The sequence below is a fragment of the Carcharhinus amblyrhynchos genome, unplaced genomic scaffold (assembly GCF_965287045.1).
Source record: "Carcharhinus amblyrhynchos unplaced genomic scaffold, sCarAmb.v2.hapA scaffold_477, whole genome shotgun sequence".
Taxonomy (NCBI): Eukaryota; Metazoa; Chordata; class Chondrichthyes; order Carcharhiniformes; family Carcharhinidae; genus Carcharhinus; species Carcharhinus amblyrhynchos.
In genome coordinates this window covers 46,480-73,626 of record NW_027650217.1, presented here as the reverse complement: position 1 = coordinate 73,626, position 27,147 = coordinate 46,480, and the positions used below count along the sequence as shown (strand labels likewise).

At 53.0% G+C, this 27,147-nt stretch overlaps 2 protein-coding genes across 3 annotated transcripts in view; one reads left to right on the top strand and one right to left on the bottom strand.

Annotated features, from left to right (window-relative positions):
* LOC145339461 (synapsin-2-like) overlaps positions 1-27,147 on the bottom strand; it is a 111,558-nt gene that overhangs the window by 54,756 nt on the left and 29,655 nt on the right. For both annotated transcript variants that reach the window (XM_080183930.1, XM_080183931.1), the window contains exons 4-5: positions 26,193-26,349; positions 25,484-25,573 (exon numbers count right to left, since the gene is read on the bottom strand). In XM_080183930.1, coding sequence (XP_080040056.1) covers positions 25,484-25,573; positions 26,193-26,349 — 247 coding nt within the window. The remainder of the gene's footprint in view (positions 1-25,483; positions 25,574-26,192; positions 26,350-27,147) is intronic.
* LOC145339462 (metalloproteinase inhibitor 2-like) lies at positions 2,285-21,341 on the top strand. The gene is made up of 6 exons (XM_080183933.1): positions 2,285-2,369; positions 7,004-7,217; positions 14,112-14,212; positions 16,799-16,916; positions 17,098-17,222; positions 19,407-21,341. The coding sequence occupies exons 2-6, from the start codon at positions 7,094-7,096 to the stop codon at positions 19,602-19,604; spliced, it is 666 nt and encodes a 221-aa protein (XP_080040059.1). The 5' UTR covers positions 2,285-2,369; positions 7,004-7,093; the 3' UTR covers positions 19,605-21,341.

Sequence of the window (27,147 nt, the reverse complement as noted above, 5' to 3'; positions counted from 1 at the left end):
GCTGTTGGGGGTAGGGGGGTGTGCTGCTGCGAGTGGGGGGGTGCTGCTGGGAGTGGGGGGGGGGGTGTGCTGCTGGGACTGGGGGGGGTGTGCTGCTGGGAGTGGGGGGGTGTGCTGCTGGGACTGGGGGGGTGTGCTGCTGGGAGTGGGGGGGGTGTGCTGCTGGGAGTGGGGGGTGTGCTGCTGGGACTGGGGGGGTGTGCTGCTGGGAGTGGGGGGGGTGTGCTGCTGGGAGGGGGGGTGTGCTGCTGGGAGGGGGGTGTGCTGCTGGGAGTGGAGGGGGTGCGCTGCTGGGAGTGGAGGGTGTGCTGCTGGGAGTGGGGGGGGTGCTGCTGGGAGTGGAGGGTGTGCGCTGCTGGGAGTGGAGGGTGTGCGCTGCTGGGAGTGGAGGGTGTGCTGCTGGGAGTGGGGGGGGTGCGCTGCTGGGAGTGGGGGGGGGTGTGCTGCTGGGAGTGGGGGGTGTGCTGCTGGGAGTGGGGGGGGTGTGCTGCTGGGAGGGGGGGGTGTGCTGCTGGGAGGGGGGGTGTGCTGCTGGGAGTGGAGGGGGTGCTGCTGGGAGTGGAGGGCGTGCTGCTGGGAGTGGAGGGCGTGCTGCTGGGAGTGGAGGGCGTGCTGCTGGGAGTGGAGGGCGTGCTGCTGGGAGTGGAGGGCGTGCTGCTGGGAGTGGAGGGCGTGCTGCTGGGAGTGGAGGGCGTGCTGCTGGGAGTGGAGGGCGTGCTGCTGGGAGTGGAGGGCGTGCTGCTGGGAGTGGAGGGCGTGCTGCTGGGAGTGGAGGGCGTGCTGCTGGGAGTGGAGGGCGTGCTGCTGGGAGTGGAGGGCGTGCTGCTGGGAGTGGAATGTGTGCTGCTGGGAGTGGAGGGGTGTGCTGCTGGGAGTGGAGGGTGTGCTGCTGGGAGTGGAGGGTGTGCTGCTGGGAGTGGAGGGTGTGCTGCTGGGAGTGGCGGGTGTGCTGCTGGGAGTGGAGGGTGTGCTGCTGGGAGTGGAGGGTGTGCTGCTGGGAGTGGGGGGTGTGCTGCTGGGAGTGGGGGGTGTGCTGCTGGGAGTGGGGGGTGTGCTGCTGGGAGTGGGGGGTGTGCTGCTGGGAGTGGGGGGTGTGCTGCTGGGAGTGGGGGGTGTGCTGCTGGGAGTGGGGGGTGTGCTGCTGGGAGTGGGGGGTGTGCTGCTGGGAGTGGGGGGTGTGCTGCTGGGAGGGGGGGTGTGCTGCTGGGAGTGGGGGGCGTGCTGCTGGGAGTGGAGGGCGTGCTGCTGGGAGTGGGGGGCGTGCTGCTGGGAGTGGGGGGTGTGCTGCTGGGAGTGGGGGGTGTGCTGCTGGGAGTGGGGGGTGTGCTGCTGGGAGTGGGGGGTGTGCTGCTGGGAGTGGGGGGTGTGCTGCTGGGAGTGGGGGGTGTGCTGCTGGGAGTGGGGGGGGTGTGCTGCTGGGAGTGGGGGGGGTGTGCTGCTGGGAGTGGGGGGGGTGTGCTGCTGGGAGTGGGGGGTGTGCTGCTGGGAGTGGGGGGTGTGCTGCTGGGACTGGGGGGGTGCGCTGCTGGGAGTGGGGGGTGTGCTGCTGGGACTGGGGGGGTGTGCTGCTGGGAGTGGGGGGGGTGTGCTGCTGGGAGGGGGGGTGTGCTGCTGGGAGGGGGGTGTGCTGCTGGGAGTGGAGGGGGTGCGCTGCTGGGAGTGGAGGGGGTGTGCTGCTGGGAGTGGAGGGGGTGCACTGCTGGGAGTGGAGGGGTGTGCTGCTGGGAGTGGAGGATGTGCTGCTGGGAGTGGAGGGGGTGTGCTGCTGGGAGTGGAGGGGTGTGCTGCTGGGAGTGGAGGGGGTGCGCTGCTGGGAGTGGGGGGGTGTGCTGCTGGGAGTGGGGGGTGTGCTGCTGGGAGTGGGGGGGGTGTGCTGCTGGGACTGGAGGGGTGCGCTGCTGGGAGTGGGGGGGGTGTGCTGCTGGGAGTGGGGGGGGTGTGCTGCTGGGAGTGGAGGGGTGCTGCTGGGAGTGGGGGGGGGTGCACAGGTGGTTGTTTTATCCACATTGACCAAGATGTGAGGTTTCAGAGTTTGGGGGGACTTTGTGCCTGGCAGCAGCTCAGCCACTTGCCTCTGCTCACTCACCCTCCCTCGCTCTTTCTGACAGCTGCTGACATTTCGAGAGCAAGGCCTGCATCTGGCAGCTGGAATGCAGAATCAGACTCTCTGGTATTTGTTCCCCTTCCAGGGAATTACCTCATCACCAAAAGAGGGAGGGGTGGTCAGTGAGGGGGGGGAAGTCTTGACCACATATCTGTGAGCCAGGAACTCTGTGGAGGGGGGGGTGGGGAGGAGCTTGTGGCTACATAAAAGGTGTCGCTACCAGACGGAGTGTCACAGCACGGAACAAGCTCCCCACAGCTCCAAGGTAGGGGGATTCCTTCCATAGGACTCGCTCCTGTGGTTTTGTGAGTCTGTGTATACGTGTGAGACTGTGTGAGTGTATGTGTCTGTGAGTGTCTCTCTCTGTATGTGTGTGTTCCTATGAGCCTGTGTGTATGAGTCTGTGTGTGTGTGTGTGTCTATGAGTGTGTCTGTCTGTATGTGTGTGTTCCTATGAGTCTGTGTGTGTGTGTGTGTGTGTGCCTCCATATATGTGTGTTCCTGTGAGTCTTTGTATGTGCATGTGTGTGTGTCTCTGTATGTGTGTGTTCCTGAGAGTCTGTGTATGTGTCTTTGCATGTGTGGGATATATGTGTGTGTGTGCGTGCGTGCGTGTGCATGAGTGGGTCTCAATATGTGTGTGTGTGTGTGTGTCTGAGACTGCGTGTGTGCTCCTGTGAGTCTGTGCGTGTGAGTCTTTGCATGTGTGTGTGTGTGTGTGTGTGTGTGTGTATGTATGTGTGAGCCTGTGTGTTCCTGAGAGTGTGGTTAGTGTTTCAGACTGAACACTGGTAGTGTCTCACTCCTGCACAGAAACCAAGCACCAAACTATTCTGGAAAGCAGCATCTTGTACTCACAAAGTCAGCATTTCAACAGAGGCTTTCAAGCATAGGGAGACAGCAGGGCAGTGGGATTAGTTTGGGATTGATACAGGACTATGGGGAGACAGCAAGGCGGTGGGATTAGTTTGGCATTGATACAGGACTATGGGGAGAGAGCAAGGCGTTGGGATTAGTTTGGCATTGATACAGGACTATGGGGAGACAGCGGGGCAGTGGGATTAGTTTGGGATTGATATAGGGCTATGGGGAGTGTGCAGGGCAGTGGGATTAGTTTGCGTACTGATACAGGGCTATGGGGAGTGTGCAGGGCAGTGGGATAAGTTTGGGGATTTATACTGGGTTATGGGGAGAGTCATGATGTGGGTATGCCGGCGTTGGACTGGCGTAAACACAGTAAAAAGTCTGACAACACCAGGTTTTAATCCAACCGATTTATTTGATAGTAAACGCACAAGCTTTCGGGGTTAGTCCCTTCGTCAGGTGACGAAGGGACTAACCCCGAAAGCTTGTGCGTTTACTATCAAATAAATCGGTTGGATTAAAACCTGGTGTTGTCAGACTTTTTACTGTGTTTATGGGGAGAGAGCAGGGCAGTGGATTAGTTTGGCATTGATACAGGACTATGGGGAGACAGCGGGGCAGTGGGATTAATTTGGGATTGATACAGAGCTATGGGGAGACAGTGGGATTAGTTTGGGATTGATAAAGGGCTACAGGGAGACAGTGGAACAGTGAGATTAGTTTGGGGATTGATACAGAGCAGTGGGGAGAGAGTGAGTCAGTGGTATTAGTTTGGGATTGATACAGGCCTATGGGGAGAGAGTGGGGCAGTGGATTAGTTTGGGGATTGAAACTGGGTTATGGGGAGAGAGTGGGGCAGTGGATTAGTTTGGGGATTGAAACTGGGTTATGGGGAGAGAACGGGGCAGTGGGATTAGTTTGGGATTGATGCAGTGCTATGGGAAGAGCGCAGGACAGTGGGATTAGTTTGGAATTGATACAGGTCTATAGCAGAGAGTGGGATAGTGGGATTAGTTAGGGATTGAAACAGGGCTATGGGAGAGATGGGGCAGTGAGATTAGTTTGGGGATTGATACAGGGCTATGGGAGAGATTGGGGCTATGGGGAGAGGGTGGGGCTATGGGGAGAGAGCGGGGCTATGGGGTTAGTTGGGGATTGAAACAGGGCTCTGGGAGAGATTGGGGCAGTGAGATTAGTTTGGGGATTGATACAGGGCTATGGGAGAGAGCGGGGCAATGGGGAGAGGGCGGGGCTATGGGGAGAAAGCAGGGCTATAGGGTTAGTTGGGGATTGAAACAGGGCTATGTGAGAGAGTGGGGCAGTGAGATTAGTTTGGGGATTGATACAGGGCTATGGGGAGAGCAAGGCAGTGGTATAAGTTTGGGATTGATACAGGGCTATGGGGAGAGCAAGGCAGTGGTATTAGTTTGGGATTGACACAGGGCTACGGGAGAGAGCGGGGCAGTGAGATTAGTTTGGGGATTGATACAGGGCTATGGGGAGAGCAAGGCAGTGGTATAAGTTTGGGATTGATACAGGGCTATGGGGAGAGCAAGGCAGTGGTATTAGTTTGGGATTGACACAGGGCTACGGGAGAGAGCGGGGCAGTGGTATTAGTTTGGGGATTGATACAGGGCTATGATCCATGTGCATAGATCCCTGAAAGTTGGCACCCAGGTTGATAGGGTTGTTAACAAGGCATACGGTGTGTTAGCTTTTATTGGTAGAGGGATTGAGTTTCGGAGGTCATGTTGCAGCTGTACAAAACTCTGGTGCAGCCGCACTTGGAGTATTGCGTACAGTTCTGGTCGCCACATTATAGAAAAGATGTGGAAGCATTGGAAAGGGTGCAGAGGAGATTTACCAGGATGTCGTCTAGTACGGTGGGAAGGTCTTATGAGGAAAGGCTGAGGGACTTGAGGTTGTTTTCGTTAGAGAGAAGGTGGCTAAGAGGTGACTTAATTGAGACATACAAGATGATGAGGATTAGATAGGGTGGACAGTGTACTCAGAGGGTAGTAAGGGCGTGGAATGCCCTGCCTGCAGCAGTTGTGGACTCACCAACTTTAAGGGCGTTCAAATGGTCAGTGGATAGGCATATGGATAACATTGGAATAGTTTAGGTTAGAGGGTCATTAGATTCGTTCCACTGGTCAGCGCAACATTGAGGGCCGAAGGGCCTGTACAGGCGCTGTAATGTTGTATGTTCTACAGGGTTACGGGTAGGGAGCGGGGCAGTGGGATTAGTTTGGGACTGATACAGGGCTGTGGGAAGAGCGCGGGACAGTGGGATTAATTTGGGGATTGATAAAGGTCTACGGGTAGGGAGCAGGGCAGTGGGATTAGTTTGGGGATTAATACCCGATATGCAGATTGCTTGATTGGTGGTGTGTGTGCTGCAGTGTGGGGACGGTTTATGTAGAGTTTGGGAATAATGCTACACGATACCACAGGTATTGTAAACAGACTAGTGAATGGCCTCATTACTCATGCTCCCTTCTCCCTCTCTGCCTCTCTCTCTCTGCCTCTCTCCCTCTCAGCCCCTCTCTCTCTCTCTGCCTCTCTCCCTCTCTCTGCCCCTTTCTCTCTCTCTCTGCCCCTTTCTCTCTCCCTCTCATTCTCTCTGCCCCTTTCTCTCTCTCTCTCTCTCTCTCTCTCTGCCCCTTTATCTCTCTGCCCCTTTCTCTCTCTCTCTCTCTGCCCCTCTCTCTCTCTCTCTCTGCCTCGGTTGGTCCTGCCTGGGAATTCCCGGCTAACAGTCAGTGGTTGGGATTGGATGGTGAGTGGGAAAGGGAATGGGCCAAGGCTGCTGGGTGCCAGCGACATCAGCAGAAAGAATAAACAGAGGCTGCCTCACATCTGGGCAGTGGCTTTCTGGGGCAGAGCGTCACACTGACCTTCCATCTCCGACCTTTCCTGTTTGGCCTCAAGTGGGATGCATGGTCCCCAGCAATATGTGATGGCCAAAGAGGGATTGGGTATAGGAACATCACCCTGATGGATCTGGAGACACAGAGAGAGAGACGGACAGAGAATGACAAACAGACAGTGAGAGGGAGAGAGAGGGAGAGAGACAGTGAAAAGGACAGAGAGACAGCGAGAGAGAGACAGAGAGAAGGACAGAGAGAGAGAGACAGACAGACAGCGAAAGAGAGAGAAACAGAGACAGAGAGAAGGACAGAGAGAGAGAAAGACAGAGACAGAGAGAAGGACAGAGAGACAGAGAGAGGGAGACAGAAAGAAAGACAGAGAGAGAGAAAGATAGAGACAGAGAGAGGGAGACAGAGACAGACAGAGAGACAGCAAGAGAGAGACAGAGAGAAGGACAGAGAGAGACAGACAGACAGCGAGAGAGAGAGAAACAGAGACAGACAGAAGGACAGAGAGAAAGACAGAGACAGAGAGAAGGACAGAGAGACAGAGAGAGGGAGACAGAAAGAAAGACAGAGAGAGAGAGAGATAGAGACAGAGAGAGGGAGACAGAGACAGACAGACAGAGAGAGAGAGATAGTGAGAGGGAGAGAGAGAGAGACAATGAGAGGGAGAGAGAGACTGTGAGAGAGACAGATAGACAGAGCGAGACACAGAGCAAGAAAGACAGGCAGAGACTGAGTGAGAGGGAGAGAGACAGATAGAGAGACTTTGAGAGGGAGAGAGACAGATAGAGAGACTTTGAGAAGGAGAGAGAGAGAGAGAGACAGAGCAGGAGAGAGAGAGAGAAAGAGAAACAGAGACAGACCGAGACAAAGAGAGACAGAGATAGAGAGAGAGAGTGATAGAGAAGAGAAAAAGAGATAAAAGGAGAGACAGAGAGAAAGACAGAAGGAGAGAAGAGAGACAAAGTAAGACTGAGAGAGGGAGAGAAATAGAGAGAGATAGAAAGAGAGGGAGAGAGAAAGACATGCAGAGAAAAGAGGGACAGACAGAAATAGTTTGGGGCAGTCATGGAACCTGATACTGGTTTAATTATGGGATGTTGTATGTGCTGATCCCAGTGAATCTATGATGAATCTAGCTCTCTCCATCTCTCTGCAGATCTGTCCAACTCAGCTCAGCACTGCTGCCGAATTCCAACAGCACAGACACAAGCCCATTCTGTTCCTCCGACTTGCCAGCAGGACAACCATGAGCTACAATATCTTTGGGTTCCTGGTGGTGGGACTTGTACTCCTGGGTGTAGACCAGCAGACAGAGGCTTGTAGCTGTGGCCCAGCACATCCTCAGCAAACTTACTGTCAGGCTGATGTGGGTAAGTGTCCCTGAATGAAACTGCGTTCACTGGCATGGTGTACAATGGGAAAGGGTTTGGGTCCACTGGGTTTGTGTACAGTGGGAGTGACTGAGAAGGGGTTTGGGTCCATTGGGATTGTGTAGAGTGGGAGTGAATGGGAAGGAGTTTGCGTCCATTGGGATCATGCCATCCTTACCATCGACTCATTGAGTGCAGGAAAGAAGCAACAGAAAACCAGCAGCTTGGGCTTGAGGCCTTCAGTCTATGTCAGGACTTGGGGGCTTGGTCGTGGCTTTGAGACCTGGCTATGTGCCCAGGCCTGATGCCTAGGCATGTGGCTTGGACTCTTCACTTGAGACCTGAGGCCATGGTTACCCTCAAGACCTGAGGCCTCTGTCTGTCCTTGAAGCCTGGGGCCTATGTCTACTCTTGAGCCCTGAGACCTGTGACTGACCTTGAAGCTTGAGGCCTGTGTCTACCTTGATTTTAGTTTTAAAACACTTGCAAATACAAGTGACTATCAGTATAAGTGACCAGGATGCTGTCATAGAAACCCCAGCTAGTCCACTTCTGGCCAGGAACCCTGTGCTCCTTGCCCGCTCTGGGATGTGACTGCGGATACACACAGTCAACCTGGTTGATCAGACTGCCAGTGTCCACTAACCCGTGCCAAGCTGCAGAAAAAGGGTGGGGCCACCATCACTTTAGCACAAGGAAGTTACAAATGGACCATAAATGCAGTCCTTGCCAGCGATACCCACAGATAGAATTTCATTGTCCAACAAAAGAGATAGAAACCTAGCGCCAACTAATCAGGGTCATACCTTCATTGCTGTTTTCCTCTCAAGCCTTCCAATCCTCTGAGATTTCAGCAATCCTTCAACCCAGCCACCTCACTGCACCCTCCCTATCTCAGTAACCTCCTCCAGCCTCCAGGACCCTCCCTATCTCTGTAACCGCCTCCAGCCCCTACAACCCTCCCTATCTCTGTAACCTCCTCCAGCCTCCAGGACCCTCCCCATCTCTGTAACCGCCTCCAGCCCCTACAACCCTCCCTATCTCTGTAACCTCCTCCAGCCTCCAGGACCCTCCCTATCTCTGTAACCGCCTCCAGCCCCTACAACCCTCCCTATCTCTGTAACCTCCTCCAGCCTCCAGGACCCTCCCTATCTCTGTAACCGCCTCCAGCCTCCAGGACCCTCCCTATCTCTGTAACCTCCTCCAGCCTCCAGGACCCTCCTTATCTCTGTAACCTCCTCCAGCCTCCAGGATTCTCCCTATCTTTGTGACCTCCTCCAGCCCCTATAACCCTCGCTATCTCTGTATCCTCCTACAACCCTCCTTATCTCTGTAACCTCCTCCAGCACCTACAACCCTCCCTAAGTTCCTCCAGCCCCTACAATCCTCCCTATCTAAGCTCCCCTAGCCCCTACAACCCCCCCATCTCTGTAACCCCTCCAACCCTCCTTATCTCTGTAACCTCTCCAGCCCCGAGAACCCTCCCTATCTCTGTAACCTTGCCCAACCCCTCCAACCTCCCTATCTCTGTAACCTCCTCCAGCCCCTACAACCCTCCCTATCTCTGTAACCTCCTCCAGTCCCTATAACCCTCCCTATCTCTGTAACCTCCTCCAGTCCCTATAACCCTCCCTATCTCTGTAACCCCCTCCAGGCCCTACAACACTCCCTATCTCTGTAACCCCCTCCAGGCCCTACAACACTCCCTATCTATGTAACCTCCTCTAGCCCCTAGAGCCCTCCCTATCTCTGTCACCTCCTACAACCACAAAGATGAAGAAAGTGAGAGTGGGAGATTGTGGGAGAATGAGAGGAGTTTACAGAGAGAGTAGGAGAGAGAAAGAGAAGGAATGCGAGAGAGAGAGACAGAGCAAGAGTGAGATAGAATAAAAATGAGTGAGACAGAGGGGAGAGAGAGGGAGCGAGAGATTCAGAATAAGTGAGAGAGTGAGGGAAACGGAGTGAGAAAGAGAGAGGGAGAGACACAGCAATAGTGAGAGACAGAGTAATAGAGAGAGCGGGAATGTGAGAGAGAGAGAGCAATGAGGGAAAATAACACAACCAAAAGTTGTTTTGTTGGGGTGTGGCTGGGAATGAGGTCACTTAATTGCCCCCCCCTCCACCCCTCATTGCTGATTACAGTTTGCAGTGGATTTGGCATTAATTCTGTGGAATATGACTTCACCAAGTAAATGGTGATCCCTGTGACTCACGGTCTGCCTGATGTGGCGCCCGTTTCAATGCCAACTCTCCTCGACACTTTCCGGAACTCATTGCCCCAATTTACTTGACCCCTCCTGGGTTGTCTCCTCCACCCTACCGCCCTACCCCACACTCTCCTGCCCAAAAACGTAGAGTTTGATCTGGTTTGGAAGCTGTAGCCCATCCACCACCCTCGACATTCACTCCCTCCACCCTCGACGCACAGCGGCAGCAGGGTGTACCGTCTACAAGATGCACCGCAGCGACTCGCCAAGGCTCCTTCAACAGCGCTGCCCAAACCCACCACCTCTACCCCCTAGAAGGACAAGGGCAGCAGATACCATGGGGAACACCCACCGCCTGCAAGTTCCCCCTCTGAGCGCCCTCCCCACACACACACACACACACACACACACACACACACACACACACACACACACACACACACACACACACACACCATCCCGACTTGGAAATATATCAACCGTTCCTTCATTGTGGCTCCCTAATAGCGCTGAGCACATGGACTACAGCCGTTCAAGATGGCGGCTCACCCACCACCCCTCCTAAGGGGCAATTCAGGACGGGGGATAAATACTCAGCCTTGACACTAAGAGAGAGAGAGAGAGAAGGAGAAAGAGGTGGGGGGACAGGGAGACAGAAAGAGAGAAAATGACGGAGAGATAGAGATACAGAGAGAGGAGACAATGAGAAGGAGAGAGTGACACAGAGAGAGAACTAGAGACAGAGACAACTATAGAGACAATGTGAGGGGTGGGGGGGGATAGACACATAGTGAATGACAGACGGAGGGAGAGAGAGAGGGAAAGAGGGAAGTTGAGGGCTCCCTGGTAGCTGAAGGCACAGCTGCCAATGGTGGAATGATGGGAATTGGGGGGCACCACCTCAGGAGGCCTGAATCACACCTAGGCCTTCTCAGTTTCAGCCCAGGCTTGAAAATTAATTTGACACAAAATCTTGGCCAAGTGAGGCCTTTCCGATAACCAGGCTTAACTCCTAACTCACATTAGCCGTTTTCCAATCTTCCGGCGCTTCCCCGGAATCCAGCGATGTTTGGAAAATAACCACACAGAGTGTGGTGACTAGGGGATTTTCACAGTAACATGACTGAGTTGTTACTGTAAGGTGCCATCTTGTGAGACAAAGAGAAAGGTTATATCTGTGCAGAGAGACTGACCAGGCGGGGCTCTTTTCTCTGGAAAAGAGAAGGATGATGGATGTCTTTAAAATTTCCAAGGGGTTGGGTAGGGTAGACGCGAAGAAGATGTTTCCACTTCTGGGGAAGATCAGAACTAAAGGACACCAGCATAAGAAGGTTCACTGAGTACAAAAGTTTCTCCTGAATTCCTGATTGGATTTATTAGTGACTACCTTATATTGCCGGCCCCTAATTCTGGGCTCGACCCCAGTAGTGGAAACAAACAGCCAATGTTTCTGGACATTCATGCCGGCGAAATCTTCCAGAAACAGGCCCTTCGGCCCAACCAGTCCACACGGCCAGGTTTCTTAAACTAAACTAGTCCTATTCGCCTGCGGTTAGCCCACATTCCTCTAAACCTTTCCCCACCCACATACCTGTCCAAACGTTTTTTCAATGCTGTATCTGTACCCGCCTCACCACCCCCTCTGGCAGCTCATTCCATTCTTGCCCAACCCTCTGCGTGAAAAAGTTGTCCCTCGGGTCCCTGTTAAATGTTTCCCCTCTCACCTTAAACTTCTGTCCTCTAGTTTTGGACTCCTCCCCACCCTTTCCAGTACAATAACATCCTTCCTCTAGCAGGGCGACCAGAATTGTATGCAGTGCTCCAAATGCGGCCTTACTAACGTCTTGTACAGTCTTAATATAACGCCCCAATTCCTGTGCTCAATGCTCTGACCGACGAAGGCAAGTGTGCCAAACGCCTTCTTCACCACCCTGCTTAAATGTGACGCCACTTTCAAGGAACCATGTACCTGCCACCCCCACCAGATCTCTGTTCGACAACACTTCCCAAGGCCATACCATTAACTGTAAGTCCTGTCCTGGTTTGACTGATCAAAATACACCTCGCATTTACCTAAATTAAACTCCATCTGCCTTTCCTTGGCCCAGTTGATCAAGATCCCGTTGTAGTCTCAGACAACCTCCTTCACTGTCCACCACACCCCCAATTTTGGTGTCACCTGCAAATTTGCTGACCATGCCTCCTATATCAAATCACCTCTCAGCCCTTCTGTCCCACTGAAAGGAGTACAAGCCTTTTGTCTTTCCTAATAAACTGGAGAAAATATTCAAAAAGATGGAACCCAAAAGAGAGACAGCAAGAGGGAATCAACTGAAGAAACAGGAACAGGGCAAACTCGCCAAGCAACCTTACTGTGCTGTATTGCTGCCAACGTAATGACTATGACAAGCCCTTCTCTTAAACATATTGTCTTTACAAATACAATTCGGGACGGATTTCAAGTCCCATGACCAGGATGCAGGATGAGCACATACAATCCCAACAGTGCAGAAGCAGGCCATTCAGCCCACTGAGTTCTCCACCAGAGCATCTCACCCCTGCCACCACAGCCGTAACCCCATATCATTTACCCCACGAATGCCCCTAACCTAAACATCTCTTGACACTAAGGGGCAAGTTAGCATGGCCAATTCACCCAAGCCGCACATCTTTGGACATTAAGGGGCAATTTAACAAGGCCAAACCACCTAACCTGCACAGAAGAGCACTGGAAAGACTGAACTGGCTCAGTTAGAGGCTGCAGAGTGAACAAGTCCTTCTAGGCGTGAAGCAAAATTGATGGGCAAGTGCAAGAAGGTAGGAACATAGAGGAATGGGTCAACAAGATGAAGGACAATCTGTAACCTAACTCTAGTACTCCACACTCCCTAACAAAAACATCTCAGTTTTCAATTAAACAATTGATGTAGCATTAATTACTGCTTGCGGAAGAGAGTTCCAAACATCAACCACCCTCTGCATGAAGTGTTTCAAGTTGCACTCCACTCCAGTGGGCTGCGCCTTCACAGAGCGAGCACCTACACCAAAAGAGGCAGAATGGTTTCCTCCAGCGCCGTATCATGAGATGGCAAAGGACTAAATGGTGCAGTAAGCAAAGGAACCTAGCATTTGTGCAATGTGTCACTCTAGTGTTACGCCGTTGTTTAAGAAGGGTGCCAGGCAAAAGGCAGGGAATTATAGGCCGGTTAGTTTAACGTCTGTTGTAGGTAAAATGTTAGAATCCGTCATCAAGGAGGAAATAGCGAGGCATCTTCAGGGGAATTGCTTAATAGAGCAGACGCAGCATGGTTTCATTAAGGGGAAGTCGTGTCTGACAAATTTACTGGGGTTCTATGAGGATGTGTCCAGGGCGGTGGATAGAGGAGAGCCGGTGGATGTGGTCTTTCTTGATTTTCAGAAGGCGTTTGACAAGGTACCTCACAAGAGGTTATTGCAGAAGGTAAGGGGGCATGGAGTTGGGGGTAGGGTGTTAGCGTGGATAGAGGATTGGTTGTCAAATAGGAGGCAGAGAGTGGGGGTTAATGGGTGCTATTCGGATTGGCGGTTGGTGACGAGTGGAGTGTCCCAGGGGTCGGTGCTGGGGCCTCAGCTATTTACCATCTACATAGATGATCTGGAGGAGGGAACCGAGTGTATGGTGTCGAAATTTGCTGATGACACCAAGATTGGTGGAACGGCAAATTGCGCGGAGGGTGTGGAGAGTCTGCAGAAGGATCTAGATAGGCTGGGCGAATGGGCCAGGAAATGGCAAATGGAATTTAATGTTGGCAAGTGCGAGGTGGTCCACTTTGGTAGGAATAATGGTAGGAAGGATTATTACTTACGTGGAGAAAAACTGCAGCAGGCGACGGTGCAGAGGGACCTCGGGGTCCTTGTGCATGAGTCGCAAAAACCCAGCCTGCAGGTGCGGCAGGTGGTCAGGAAGGCGAATGGGATGCTGGCCTTCATAGCGAGGGGGATTGAATATAAAAGTAGGGAGGTCTTGCTGCAACTGTACAGGGCACTGGTAAGGCCGCAGCTGGAGTACTGTGTGCAGTTTTGGTCGCCGTACTTGCGCAAGGATATTTTGGCCTTGGAGGGAGTGCAAAGGAGGTTTACTAGGCTGATACCGGAGTTGAGGGGGTTGAGCTATGAGGAGAGGCTGAATAAACTGGGCTTGTACTCGTTAGAGTTTAGAAGAATGAGGGGAGATCTCATTGAGACGTATAAGATGATGAATGGGATGGATAGGATAGAGGTGGAGAGACTCTTCCCGCTCAGAAAGGACAGTAGGACTAGGGGGCACAGCCTCAAGATAAAGGGGGGGCGGTTTAGAACGGAGTTGAGGAGGAACTTCTTCACTCAAAGGGTGGTGAATCTCTGGAATTCTCTGCCCGTTGAAGTGGTGGAGGCTGCCTCGCTAAATATTTTTAAGATGCGGGTTGATGGGTTTTTGATAAGCGAGGGGATTAAGGGTTATGGGGAGAGGGTGGGAATGTGGAACTGAGCCACGACAGATCAGCCATGATCTTATTGAATGGCGGGGCAGGCTCGAAGGGCTAGATGGCCTACTCCTGCTCCTATTTCTTATGTTCTTTCCACCCCCGACAAGGCCGCCCACCCCACACACATACCTTCACCCCACCATCCCCGGCTCCTATTCATACATATATTTTCTCATCTGCAGTGATCAAGGGGAAAATCATCGGATCAAAGGTGGTTGCCGTGGACGACAGCAGTGACCCAAACGCCTTTCAATGGATACGGTACGAAGTTCAGCAGCAAAAGGTAGGTCAACTTCACTGATCCGGAGAGCTATACTGCAAACGCGGCAGAAGAATAGGAGGAGGCCATTCAGCCCCTCTTGAACCTGTTACACAGGAACAGGAGGAGGCCATTCTGCCCCTCTCCAGCCTGTTACACAGGAACAAAGAGGCCATTCAGCCCCTCTCGAGCCTGTTACAAAGGAACAGGAGGCCATTCAGCCCCTCCCAACCCTGTTACAAAGGAACAGGAGGCCATTCAGCCCCTCTCGAACCTGTTATACAGGGACAGGAGGAGGCCATTCTGCCCCTCTCCAGCCTGTTACACAGGAACAAAGAGGCCATTCAGCCCCTCTCGAGCCTGTTACAAAGGAACAGGAGGCCATTCAGCCCCTCCCAACCCTGTTACAAAGGAACAGGAGGCCATTCAGCCCCTCTCGAACCTGTTATACAGGGACAGGAGGAGGCCATTCTGCCCCTCTCCAGCCTGTTACACAGGAACAAAGAGGCCATTCAGCCCCTCTCGAGCCTGTTACAAAGGAACAGGAGGCCATTCAGCCCCTCCCAACCCTGTTACAAAGGAACAGGAGGCCATTCAGCCCCTCTCGAACCTGTTATACAGGGACAGGAGGAGGCCATTCTGCCCCTCTCCAGCCTGTTACAAAGGAACAGGAGGCCATTCAGCCCCTCCCAACCCTGTTACACAGGAACAGGAGGAGGCCATTCAGCCCCTCTCGACCCCAATAATCAATCACATCAGGGCTGACCTGTATCTCAACTCCATCTACCCGCCTCAGTTCCATGATCTTTAACCCCCCCCACACCCCCAGCCCCACCCTTTACCCAACAATAATCTATCAGGCTCAGGGTTGAAGTTTCCATTTGACGATTTTTGTTGGTGAGAATTCCAGATTTCAACCTTCAGGCTCCTGCTACACTCAGGCACAATTCACTCCCTCTCCTCGCTGAGAGGTTATAAAATCCTCAACTTCATTCTAAATCACCAGTGATCGGCATTCCCCTCCCTATCTCTGCAGCCCCCTACACCCCTCCCTTTCCCAATAATCTCCTCCAGCCCCTACAACCCTCCCTATCCCTGTAACCTCCTCCAGCCCCTACAACCCTCCCCATCTCTATAACCTCCTCCAGCCCCTACAACCCTCCCTATCTCTGTAACCTCCTCCAGCCCCTACAACCCTCCCTATCTCTGTAACCTCCTCCAGCCCCTACAACCCTCCCCATCTCTATAACCTCCTCCAGCCCCTACAACCCTCCCCATCTCTATAACCTCCTCCAGCCCCTACAACCCTCCCCATCTCTGTAACCTCCTCCAGCCCCTACAACCCTCCCTATCTCTGTAACCTCCTCCAGCCCCTACAACCCTCCCCATCTCTGTAACCTCCTCCAGCCCCTACAACCCTCCCTATCTCTGTAACCTCCTCCAGCCCCTACAACCCTCCCTATCTCTGTAACCTCCTCCAATCCCCTACAACCCTCCCCATCTCTGTAACCTCCTCCAATCCCCTACAACCCTCCCCATCTCTGTAACCTCCTCCAGCCCCTACAACCCTCCCTATCTCTGTAACCTCCTCCAATCCCCTACAACCCTCCCCATCTCTGTAACCTCCTCCAGCCCCTACAACCCTCCCCATCTCTGTAACCTCCTCCAGCCCCTACAACCCTCCCTATCTCTGTAACCTCCTCCAGCCCCTACAACCCTCCCCATCTCTATAACCTCCTCCAATCCCCTACAACCCTCCCCATCTCTGTAACCTCCTCCAGCCCCTACAACCCTCCCTATCTCTGTAACCTCCTCCAGCCCCTACAACCCTCCCCATCTCTGTAACCTCCTCCAGCCCCTACAACCCTCCCCATCTCTGTAACCTCCTCCAGCCCCTACAACCCTCCCTATCTCTGTAATCTCCTCCAGCCCCTACAACCCTCCCTATCCCTGTAACCTCCTCCAGTCCCTACAGCCCTCCCTATCTCTAGAACCTCCTCCAGTCCCTATATAGACATAGACTCCCTACAGTACAGATGGAGGCTATTCGGCCCATCAAGCCTGCACTGACAACAATCCCAAACAGACCCTATCCCCGCAGATTTACCTTGCTAATCCTCCTGACACTAAGGCTCAATTTTAGCATGGTCAATCGAGCTAACCTGCACATCTTTGGATTGAGAGGGGAAACTGGAGCACCCGGAAGAAACCCACACAGATTGTAACCTCCTACAAACCTCCAAGATCTAAGCTATGCAATTCCCTCCCTAAAACTCTCCGCCTCTCTCTCCTTCGCTCCGTCTCCCAGTCTGTCTGTCTCTCTCTCCTCCTTTAAGACACTCCTTATAAACCACCCTCTGTGACCAAGCTGTTGGTCGCCTGTCCCTGCTAATCTCCCGATGGGGCTGGGGGTCAGATTCTGTCTGCCGTGAAGCGCCTCGGGGAGTGTTGAAAGATGTGAAAGGTGCTGCAGTTTGTAGGAGGTGCTGGCTGATGGAGGGGTTACGAGATTGTCCTGCTTGGGGCTGAGGTTGGGGGGGAAGCGAGGCGAGGCCTGGGCCCTGGGCGAGGCTGGCGAGTAACTATGCATTTGTTCCCCCGTGCCTGCAGATGTTCAAAGGATTGGACAAGCTGGAGCGGGTTGAGTACGTGTACACTCCCCTGGCTGAATATGTGTGTGGCATGGTGCTCCGTCCTGAGGAGATGAACGAGGATTACGTCCTAACAGGTACGCCAGAACTCTTGGGCATTGTCTCCCCCTGGCCTTGCCCCTTGGAACGTCTGCCCAACGCCCCACTGATTCGGCTCACCACCTCCTCCCAATCAGTGCATCTCCAAAATCAGAATTCCAACTATCCGACTGGAGAGATTCCCTCAGTAACGTTCCCTCTACTGTTTCCTCCCCTCAGGCACCATGGGCGCAGACGGGAAGGTCAACATCAATATCTGCAGTTTCAACAAACCCTGGAGTCAACTGACGAGGGCACAGCAAGACAGCTTGGAAGGCAGATATCAGGCTGGCTGTCAATGCACGGTGAGTCACAGCACAGGTTAGATACAGAGTAAATCCCCCTCTACACTGTCCCCCCATCAAACACTCCCAGGACAGGGACAGCACGGGGTTAGATACAGAGTAAATCCCCCTCTACACTGTCCCCATCAAACACTCCCAGGACAGGTACAGCACGGGGTTAGATACAGAGTAAATCCCCCTCTACACTGTCCCCATCAAACACTCCCAGGACAGGTACAGCACGGGGTTAGATACAGAGTAAATCCCCCTCTACACTGTCCCCATCAAACACTCCCAGGACAGGTACAGCACGGGGTTAGATACAGAGTAAATCCCCCTCTACACTGTCCCCATCAAACACTCCCAGGACAGGTACAGCACGGGGTTAGATACAGAGTAAAGCTCCCTCTACACTGTCCCCCATCAAACACTCCCAGGACAGGTACAGCACGGGGTTAGATACAGAGTAAAGCTCCCTCTACACTGTCCCCATCAAACACTCCCAGGACAGGTACAGCACGGGGTTAGATACAGAGTAAAGCTCCCTCTACACTGTCCCCCGTCACACACACCCAGGACAGGTACAGCACGGGGTTAGATACAGAGTAAAGCTCCCTCTACACTGTCCCCATCAAACACTCCCAGGACAGGTACAGCACGGGGTTAGATACAGAGTAAAGCTCCCTCTACACTGTCCCCACCAAACACTCCCAGGACAGGTACAGCACGGGGTTAGATACAGAGTAAAGCTCCCTCTACACTGTCCCCCCATCAAACACTTCCAGGACAGGTACAGCACGGGGTTAGATCAGAGTAAAGCTCCCTCTACACTGTCCCCGTCACACACTCCCAGGACAGGTACAGCACAGGGTTAGATACAGAGTAAAGCTCCCTCTACACTGTCCCCATCAAACACTCCCAGGACAGGTACAGCACGGGGTTAGATACAGAGTAAAGCTCCCTCTACACTGTCCCCATCAAACACTCCCAGGACAGGTACAGCACGGGGTTAGATACAGAGTAAAGCTCCCTCTACACTGTCCCCATCAAACACTCCCAGGACAGGTACAGCACGGGGTTAGATACAGAGTAAAGCTCCCTCTACACTGTCCCCATCACACACTCCCAGGACAGGTACAGCACAGGGTTAGATACAGAGTAAAGCTCCCTCTACACTGTCCCCATCACACACTCCCAGGACAGGTACAGCACGGGGTTAGATACAGAGTAAAGCTCCCTCTACACTGTCCCCATCACACACTCCCAGGACAGGTACAGCACGGGGTTAGATACAGAGTAAAGCTCCCTCTACACTGTCCCCATCACACACTCCCAGGACAGGTACAGCACGGGGTTAGATACAGAGTAAAGCTCCCTCTACACTGTCCCCATCACACACTCCCAGGACAGGTACAGCACGGGGTTAGATACAGAGTAAAGCTCCCTCTACACTGTCCCCCATCAAACACTCCCAGGACAGGTACAGCACGGGGTTAGATACAGAGTAAAGCTCCCTCTACACTGTCCCCATCAAACACTCCCAGGACAGGTACAGCACGGGGTTAGATACAGAGTAAAGCTCCCTCTACACTGTCCCCAGTAATCCAGAGGCCCACCCTGAAGGACAAGGGTTCAAATCCCAACAAGGCAGCTGGTGGAATTTAAGTCCAGTTCATAAAATCTGGAATTGTAAAGCTGGCCTCAGTGAGGGCGGCCATAAAACTATCATCAAGTGTCGTAAAAATCCGCTCACAGATATCGAGGGAATCTAAATATTTAGGGGAAGGGAAATCTGCCAACCTTAGCCTGATCTGGCCTACTTGTGACTCTAAACACCCCACAAATGTGGTCAACTCTGAACTGCCGTTCTGAAATAGGCCCGAGAAAGGCACTCAGTTCAACGGGGGATTTAGGGATGGGCAATAAACGTCTAGCAATGCCCAGAAAGGAAAGGAACTTCTTGTCTGAAAGGGAACTTCCAAGCGGTTATTGGATAGGCACATGGAGCAACTGCAGAATTATAGGGAGGGGATAGCTTGATCTTGGGATTGGACATAACTCAGCACAACATTGAGGGCTGAAGGGCCTGTACTGTGCTGTAATGTTCTATGTGTGAAAGCGTCTGCAGTGTCGGTGTCCTGGGGCCTCTCCCGCTCGAGTGAACGGTGCTTCTGACTTGTTTTCTCCTGCCTATGTCTCCGGTAGGTCATCCCCTGCTTGTCACTGCCGTGCAGCGTAACCGCAGATAACCAGTGCCTCTGGACTGACGGGATCCTTTCCGGCAACTGGAACGGGGCTCAGAGCCAGCGTTTCAGCTGCAGCATGCAGGATTCGGGCGTGTGCCACTGGGTGACAGTCAGGTCCGACAAGGCCCGGGCCTACATGCGGAGAGGGGCCCAGTAACGGGGCAGGAAGGGGTGGTGGCCCAAAGGACGGGGTCAACCCTGCCACACCACGATGTCGAGACTGCTGCTTTCTGTCATGCGGGTGTGCCTCAGCTCTCGCTCCCCCGCCCACACCCTGCTTCCGCTGTCAAACAAGCTCCGTTCTGAAGCCTGCTCCATCACTCGGCTTCTTCCCCCCCCCCCCACAACAACATCCCCCCCTCTCCTCAAGCTAATGTGTCTCAAATCAATTCCTTTATCTGGAGTGGGGGAATCATCTCATACCATCTGAGAAGGGGGTGCGCTTGGCATGTATGGTCAATTGTGCTTCCGACCCCAGCGGCCCAGAACCTGCCACATCTGCCCGCGGCAGCCATTTTGTAAGTAAAACAGCCGGGACTGGAGGTGTCGATCTACCTCAAACAGAGCCCTCGCCAGCCCTTGAAGCAATGCCTCAGTGTTACCCCCTTCCCTCTCGACATACCCTGCACCCCCTCCTCTCCTACCATCCATCCTGCCATGTGTCTCAGACAGAGGACCCCTCACCTTGGCTACTTGCTGGTCACCAAGGTCATCAAGGGGAGGCGGTGGCCTGGTGGTATTATCGCTAGACTATTAATCCAAAAGCTCACCTAATGTTCTGGGGACTCGGATTCGAATCCCGCGGACGGGGGAATTTAAGTTTGGGGAGGCACTGTGGTTAGCCAGGGACCCGGGTTCGATTCCCGGCTTGGGTCACTGTCTGTGTGGAGTTTGCACGTTCTCCTCGTGTCTGCGTGGGTTCCCTCCAGGTGCTCCGGTTTCCCCCCTCAGTCCAAAAGATGTGCAGGTTAGGTTGATTGGCCATGATAAATTGCCCCTTGGTATCAGGGGGAATTAGCAGAGTGGGGCGACAGGAATAGGACCTGGGTGGGATTGTGGTCGGTGTAGACTCGATAGGCTGAATGGCCTCCTTCTATACTGTCAGGATTCTATGATTTTCTGTGACCTCCTTGGGCCTGCCGTGTGCGCCACTCGACCTGTGGCCTCGGGCAATCGAGCGGGTGGTTTGTCCAGATGAATTCTTCCCGCTGACAAGAACAGGTCACTGTCATCTCACGGGCTGCCCCCGTTCAATCGCCTTCTCTCGTTCCCCCTTCCCAGCATTTCACTCCCCAGTCTACAGTCATTACCAATAATTACCATCTCCCCGGCCCGTTCCCAGCCCTCGGTGGACGGGGTGGAAAAGTTCAAAATGTGAAGCATTGAGGGTGCCACCACTGCGGAGTGCTGCGCTCCCAGAATGTGGACACAGGCGAACTTGTGAGGCTCGATCGATTCCTGCTCCCGTGCTTACCGCTGTCAAGTACCTAAACCACAGCCCCATTGCAAATAGACTTGACGGCCTTGTCCAACAAAATGGCTGCCTTGTCCAACAAAATGGCTGCTCTTTCCAACAAAATGGCTGCTTTTTCCAACGAGATGTCCTCCATTTCAAACAAAATAGCCGCCATTTCAAGACGTCCTCCGTTTCAAACAAAACGGTCACCTTTTCAAACACGCTGGCTGCCATTTTAAAGGCTTCCTCAATATAAAGGAGATTTCTGCCTCTTTTTCTCTTAGATAACTTATTATTTCTATTTGTAAAATGCAGCGGTGTGGATGAACATGAAAGTAAAACGTACATCATATCACCATGTGGTAATAAGGTCAGAAAGGCCAAACTGAAAATCGGTATATCTGGATATTTTTAGAGAATTAATAAAGATACCATAAGTCACAAGTTCTTCATTGCTTTGTTATCCATTAATGTTACAACAAAATGGCTCACAATTTCAGGAATCAAGTGTCTCTCAGTCCCCTCTCTCTTTCTCAGGGAGATATCTGTACACTGACTGGCGTCTCGCAGACCTCTCTGTCTCTGTCTCTCTCTCAAGGAGATATCTATACACTGACTGGTGTCTCTCAGTCCCCTCTCTTTCTCTCAAGGTGATATCTGTACACTGACTGGTGTGTCTCAGTCCCCTCTCTCTCTCAGGGAGATATCTGTACACTGACTGGTGTCTCTCAGTCCCCTCTTTCTCTCTCTCAGGGAGATATCTGTACACTGACTGGTGTCTCTGAGTCCCCCCTCTCTCTCTCTCAGGGAGATATCTGTACACTGACTGGTGTCTCTCAGTCCCCTCTCTCTCTCAGGGAGATATCTGTACACTGACTGGTGTCTCTCAGTCCCCTCTCTCTCTCTCAGGGAGATATCTGTACACTGACTGGTGTCTCTCAGCCCCCTCTCTCTTTCTCTCAGGGAGATATCTGTACACTGACTGGTGTCTCTCAGTCCCCCGTCTCTCTCTCTCAGGGAGATATCTGTGCACTGACTGGTGTCTCTCAGTCCCTCTCTCTCTCTCAGGGAGATATCTGTGCACTGACTGGTGTCTCTCTGTCCCCTCTCTCTCTCTCTCTCAGGGAGATATCTGTGCACTTACTGGTGTCTCTCAGTCCTCTCTCTCTCTCAGGGAGATATCTGTACACTGACTGGAGTCTCTCAGCCCCCTCTCTCTCTCTCTCAGGGAGATATCTGTACACTGACTGGTGTCTCTCAGTCTCTTCTCTCTCTCTCTCTGGGAGATACCTGTACACTGACTGGCGTCTTTCAGTCTCCTCTCTCTCTCTCAGGGAGATATCTGTACACTGACTGGTGTCTCTCAGTCCCCTCTCTCTCTCTCAGGGAGATATCTGTACACTGACTGGTGTCTCTCAGATCCCCTCCCTCTCAACAGTATATCTGTACACTGACTGGCGTCTCACAAGAAGATATCTATCTTCTGCAAAAAGACATACGCACCCCTCTCCTGAGAATAATAAGCTGGGGAGGGAAGGGGTTAATAGAGACATGTTGTCTGAGAGGCCTCAGACATGAAGGTAGAGATGTTAGGTTTGTGCATTTGTAATGAGCATCATGGTGTGTTTGAGGCACAAGTAAGTAGATTGAATCTAACATCTGTATCTTTTGGATAAGTTGAGGACTCAAAGGAAAGGCACAGATAACATGAAACACTTTGAACTGTGTGACAGTTCCATGGGCAAACACAAGAAGGTACATTACATATTAAACAGCCAAATGCAGCGACAAAATCAAATCCGAGCAATTTTTGGCCAGAACTCTCTGACCGCACCCGCGTCTGGGATTCTCCTGTCCTGTTGCAGCGAATAGAGTTCTGGCTAAACATCAAATTATCCCTTCCTGCTGGCAGCAGCGGCGGTGGGGCACGAACGGGATCTGGGAATGCTGGCCTTTATATTTGGAAGGATTTGAGTTTCACGTGAAGTTTAAATCGCCCATCCAACCACGCCAGGGAAGTCTTGGGCTCGAAATGCAGTCTTTTCTCGAACATTTTCTTAGAGTTTCACATCAGCAGAATGGAAATGAGTTTGAGAGGTCTTTTATTAAAATGACAACAGCTTTGCCCTGGGCAATATTACTTTTTTTTATAACTAAACATCAGTAGGGGAGTGTTGCCAAGAAGGTAACTTGGTCACTTGAGGGGCTGTGGGGAGTCTTTTGGGGAACATTTAATAAGGTGAATTTTAGCTGTGTAACTGTAATCTTAGGTGCTTAAGTTTTCTTTCCCTTTTAATTCTAATCTTGGAAATTGCAAAAGTGTTACTGGACTTCTTGCAGCTGAGATTAGTCTTCTCGTGTTCAGAATAAGTTTATTTATTAGTGTCACAAGTAGGCTTACATTAACACTGCAATGAAGTCACTGTGAAAATCCCCTAGTTGCCACACTCCGGCGCATGTTCTGGTACACTAGGGGAGAATTTAGCACCTGACCAGCATGTCTTTTGGAGTGTGGGAGGAAACCAGAGCATCCGGGGGAAAGCCACACAGACACGGGGAGAACGTACAGATTCTACACAGCTAGTGACTCAAGTGGGAATTGAACCTGGGAATACCCTGATGCTGTGAGGAAGCAGTGCTAACCACTATGCAGCCATGCCACCCAATGCAATAAAAAAATGGTTATGGCCCCTCAGCCAAGTTTCCCTCTTTAATTTGATTTGCTCAGCAGTCAACATTTGTTGTGGTCCTAACACTGGGACGTAGGTGAGTCCTGACCCACAGCAAGATGGCAAACTCTCAACTGTCCCCCTGCAAGCCTCGAGGCTGGAATCCTTGAGGGGTAATTACGCTGTCCTCAACACTGATGTTCTAAACCCCTTGCAGGACTAAAAAAGCCTTGCATCTATGCAGTGGCTTTCATGTCTTCCTGAAGCCAATTCATTTCATGGGTCTGAATTAGGCTCTGGTTGGTAAGCTAACAGTCCAATTATGCACACGAAGATCCCTCAGATAGTCACAGTGCCGAAGGAGAGACAGTCAATCTATGAGACTGGGAGATTTGCAGAGATTTAACCCGAAAACCAAGACGGCACACTCCTCCCTCCCTGTGCCACTGCTGAGGGAGCGCCGCACTGTGGGAGGGTCAGTGCTGAGGGAGCACCACACTGTGGGAGGGTCAGTGCTGAGGGAGCGCCGCACTGTCAGAGGGTCAGTGCCGAGGGAGCGCCGCACTGTCGGAGGGTCAGTGCTGAGGGAGTGCCGCACTGTGGGAGGGTCAGTGCTGAGGGAGTGCCGCACTGTGGGAGGGTCAGTGCTGAGGGAGTGCCGCACTGTGGGAGGGTCAGTGCTGAGGGAGCGCCGCACTGTGGGAGGGTCGGTGCTGAGGGAGCGCCGCACTGTGGGAGGGTCGGTGCTGAGGGAGCGCCGCACTGTGGGGGGGTCGGTGCTGAGGGAGCGCCGCACTGTGGGAGGGTCGGTGCTGAGGGAGCGCCGCACTGTGGGAGGGTCGGTGCTGAGGGAGCGCCGCACTGTGGGAGGGTCGGTGCTGAGGGAGTGCCGCACTGTGGGAGGGTCGGTGCTGAGGGAGCGCCGCACTGTGGGAGGGTCGGTGCTGAGGGAGCGCCGCACTGTGGGGGGGTCGGTGCTGAGGGAGCACCGCACTATCTGCCCCCATACCAATCTTCTCCTATCCACTTTACCCACACCTCCTTCTATTCCCTTCCCCCTCCATGTGTTTATCCAGCACCCCCTTAAACACATCGACACGATTCACCTCAACCACTCTCCCTGGGAACGACTTCCTCACTCTCCCCATTCTTGATTTGATTTAATCGTGAGCATCTTAGAATTCCTAATTATTTTGGTATTTAATATAGGACGGGAACAGCATAAGGACCAGAGGTACGAGGCAAACGAAAGTTGAATGGAGGGAGAAGCATAGGAGATTTAATAAAAGTTTAAAATGACAACTGGGGAAAATAACGGGACTTAAGCTGGAGAAATCCCCCAGAAGGTTGTTGTTGGGACAATGGGGGTATTCTGCCCCCTAGGGGTCAGTTGGAGTAATTACAATGGGGATATTCTGCACCCTAGGGGCTCAGGTGGGGTAATTACAATGGAGGTACACTGCCCCTTAAAGGTCAGGTAAGAGAATTACAATTATAAAGAGATAGCCTGCCTCCTAGAGGTCAGGTGGAGTAACTACAGTTACAGCGGATGTATACTGCCCCCTTAAGATCACATCATGTAATTACAGTTACAATTGACGTACACTGCCTCCTGGAGGCCAGGAAGGGTAACCACAGTTACAATGGAGGTAGATTGCTTCTTGGAGGTCACGTACTGACTCATCCGCCAACTTGGCTTGGAAATATATTGGCCGCTCCTTCACCGTGGCTGGATCAAAATCCTGGAACTCCCTCCCTCACGGTGCTGTGGATGTACCCACAGCACAGGGGAATGCCGTGATTCAAGATAGCGGTTCACCCACCACCTTCTCAAGGGGCAACCCCTTGCCACATGCCAAAATTGGTGGGTTTGTGTATGAGTGTGCGTGTGTGTCATTTAATCCAACTCACCATCTCCTTGTGGTTGGGATAGAACACTTGCTCGATGAGGGGGAATTCCTCGGGCCCCAGCTTCTTGTATATCTTTGCCAGCTGGCCAAACTGTGGAGGGAGTCAGGGGTCAGGGGACAGAAGGGGAAAGCAGGATTATTAGAAGTAAATTCTCGGCAGATCTTCCACCATCACCTGTGCCACCACTCCTACTCGCTTGCAGGTGCCAGCCGGCTGATCGGCAGTAAGGGGCATCACGGCAGGGAGGCATTTTCCAGTGTTGGGGTTCCTACTTCATCTCCATCCCTGCCAACCATTGGTCCGTGAGATCAGACAGAGGTAGGCCTATCAACTCTGCTCCGTCCTTCAATGGAAACTAATGTCTCGCTCACCACTCCCTTCCCCCGCCTCCCCTTCTCCCCTCCCCATCCCGCCCCTCAGGCCCCCTCGCTAGCCCAGGGAGACAATTACTCCTCCCTGCTGGCCAACCCCACCAAATAAAGACCCAGTTCACCCTGACCCAACACACAACACAGAGGGTCAGATGGGAGTTAGGCTTTCTGGCGCTGCTAGGCCTCAAAGGCCCCTGACTGTCCCTGAAGTGGCAGAACTCCATGGAGCTGCTGCCATTGCAATCACCTCTCTCCCTGCCCCGCCAACCCTCACCATCCAGCAACCCCGGCCCACTCCGTAACCAGCACCTCCCTCAACCCTGCCTCCCGATACTCACCACCCATGGTTTGTCACAGAAGTTGTAGACAGAATGCATGGAATTAATGCTGGCCACCCCGGCGTACTGGAGGCCAATGACGATGTTCCGGAAGTCTCCGCCCTTAGCCATGCTATACGCATGCTGCCTCACAAGCACAAAGTCTGGGGTGAAGGACCTGAGGTCAAGGGAAACACACACCAAACTCATTAGTCAGCGGGCAAGAGTGGAGGCGCTGTGATCTTTGCCCCGTAACTCTGAAGGTTCAGAGGTGACTCCCCAGCTCTACATTCCCGCCTTGCCCCTGGTTCCTTTCAGCCATAAACAGAAGGAGGCCATTCAGCCCCTCTCGAGCCTGTTACACAGGAACAGGAGGAGGCCATTCAGCCCCTCTCGAACATGGTACATGGAGAGAAGATATCACTCCGAGAACTGTGGGGATCTGTAATTCTCAATCTACGCCTCAAAGGAGAGAGGGAGAGAGACAGCGAGAGAGAGAAAGGGGTTTAGGGAGGGAGTTCCAGGCCATGGGCAACCCAAGGCACCTAAAGGCACGGCTGCCAACAGTGAAGTATTGTGTGGACTTAGGGGATGTGCGAGAGGCTGGAATTGGAGGAGCGCAGAGATCTCAGTGGGTTGTAGGAGGTTGCAGAGGTAGAGGGGGGTTATAGGAGCTAAAGGAGTTTAGAGAGATAGGGAGGGTTGTAGGGGCTGGAGGAGGTTACAGAGATAGGGAGGGGTGTAGGGGCTGGAGGAGGTTACAGGGATAGGGACGTTTATAGGGGCTGGGGGAGGTTACAGAGATAGGGAGGGTTGTAGGGGCTGGAGGAGGTTACAGAGATAGGGAGGGTTGAAGGGGCTGGAGGAGGTTACAGAGATAGGGAGGGGTTGTAGGGGCTGGAGGAGGTTACAGAGATAGGGAGGGGTTGTAGGGGCTGGAGGAGGTTACAGAGATAGGGAGGGGTTGTAGGGGCTG

Coding starts and splice junctions, on each gene's coding strand:
- LOC145339462 (XM_080183933.1), top strand. CDS start 7,094: ATGAGCTACAATATCTTTGGGTTCCTGGTGGTGGGACTTGTACTCCTG. Junction 7,218..14,111: donor TTACTGTCAGGCTGATGTGG/GTAAGTGTCCCT, acceptor TCTCATCTGCAG/TGATCAAGGGGAAAATCATC. Junction 16,917..17,097: donor CGAGGATTACGTCCTAACAG/GTACGCCAGAAC, acceptor TCCTCCCCTCAG/GCACCATGGGCGCAGACGGG.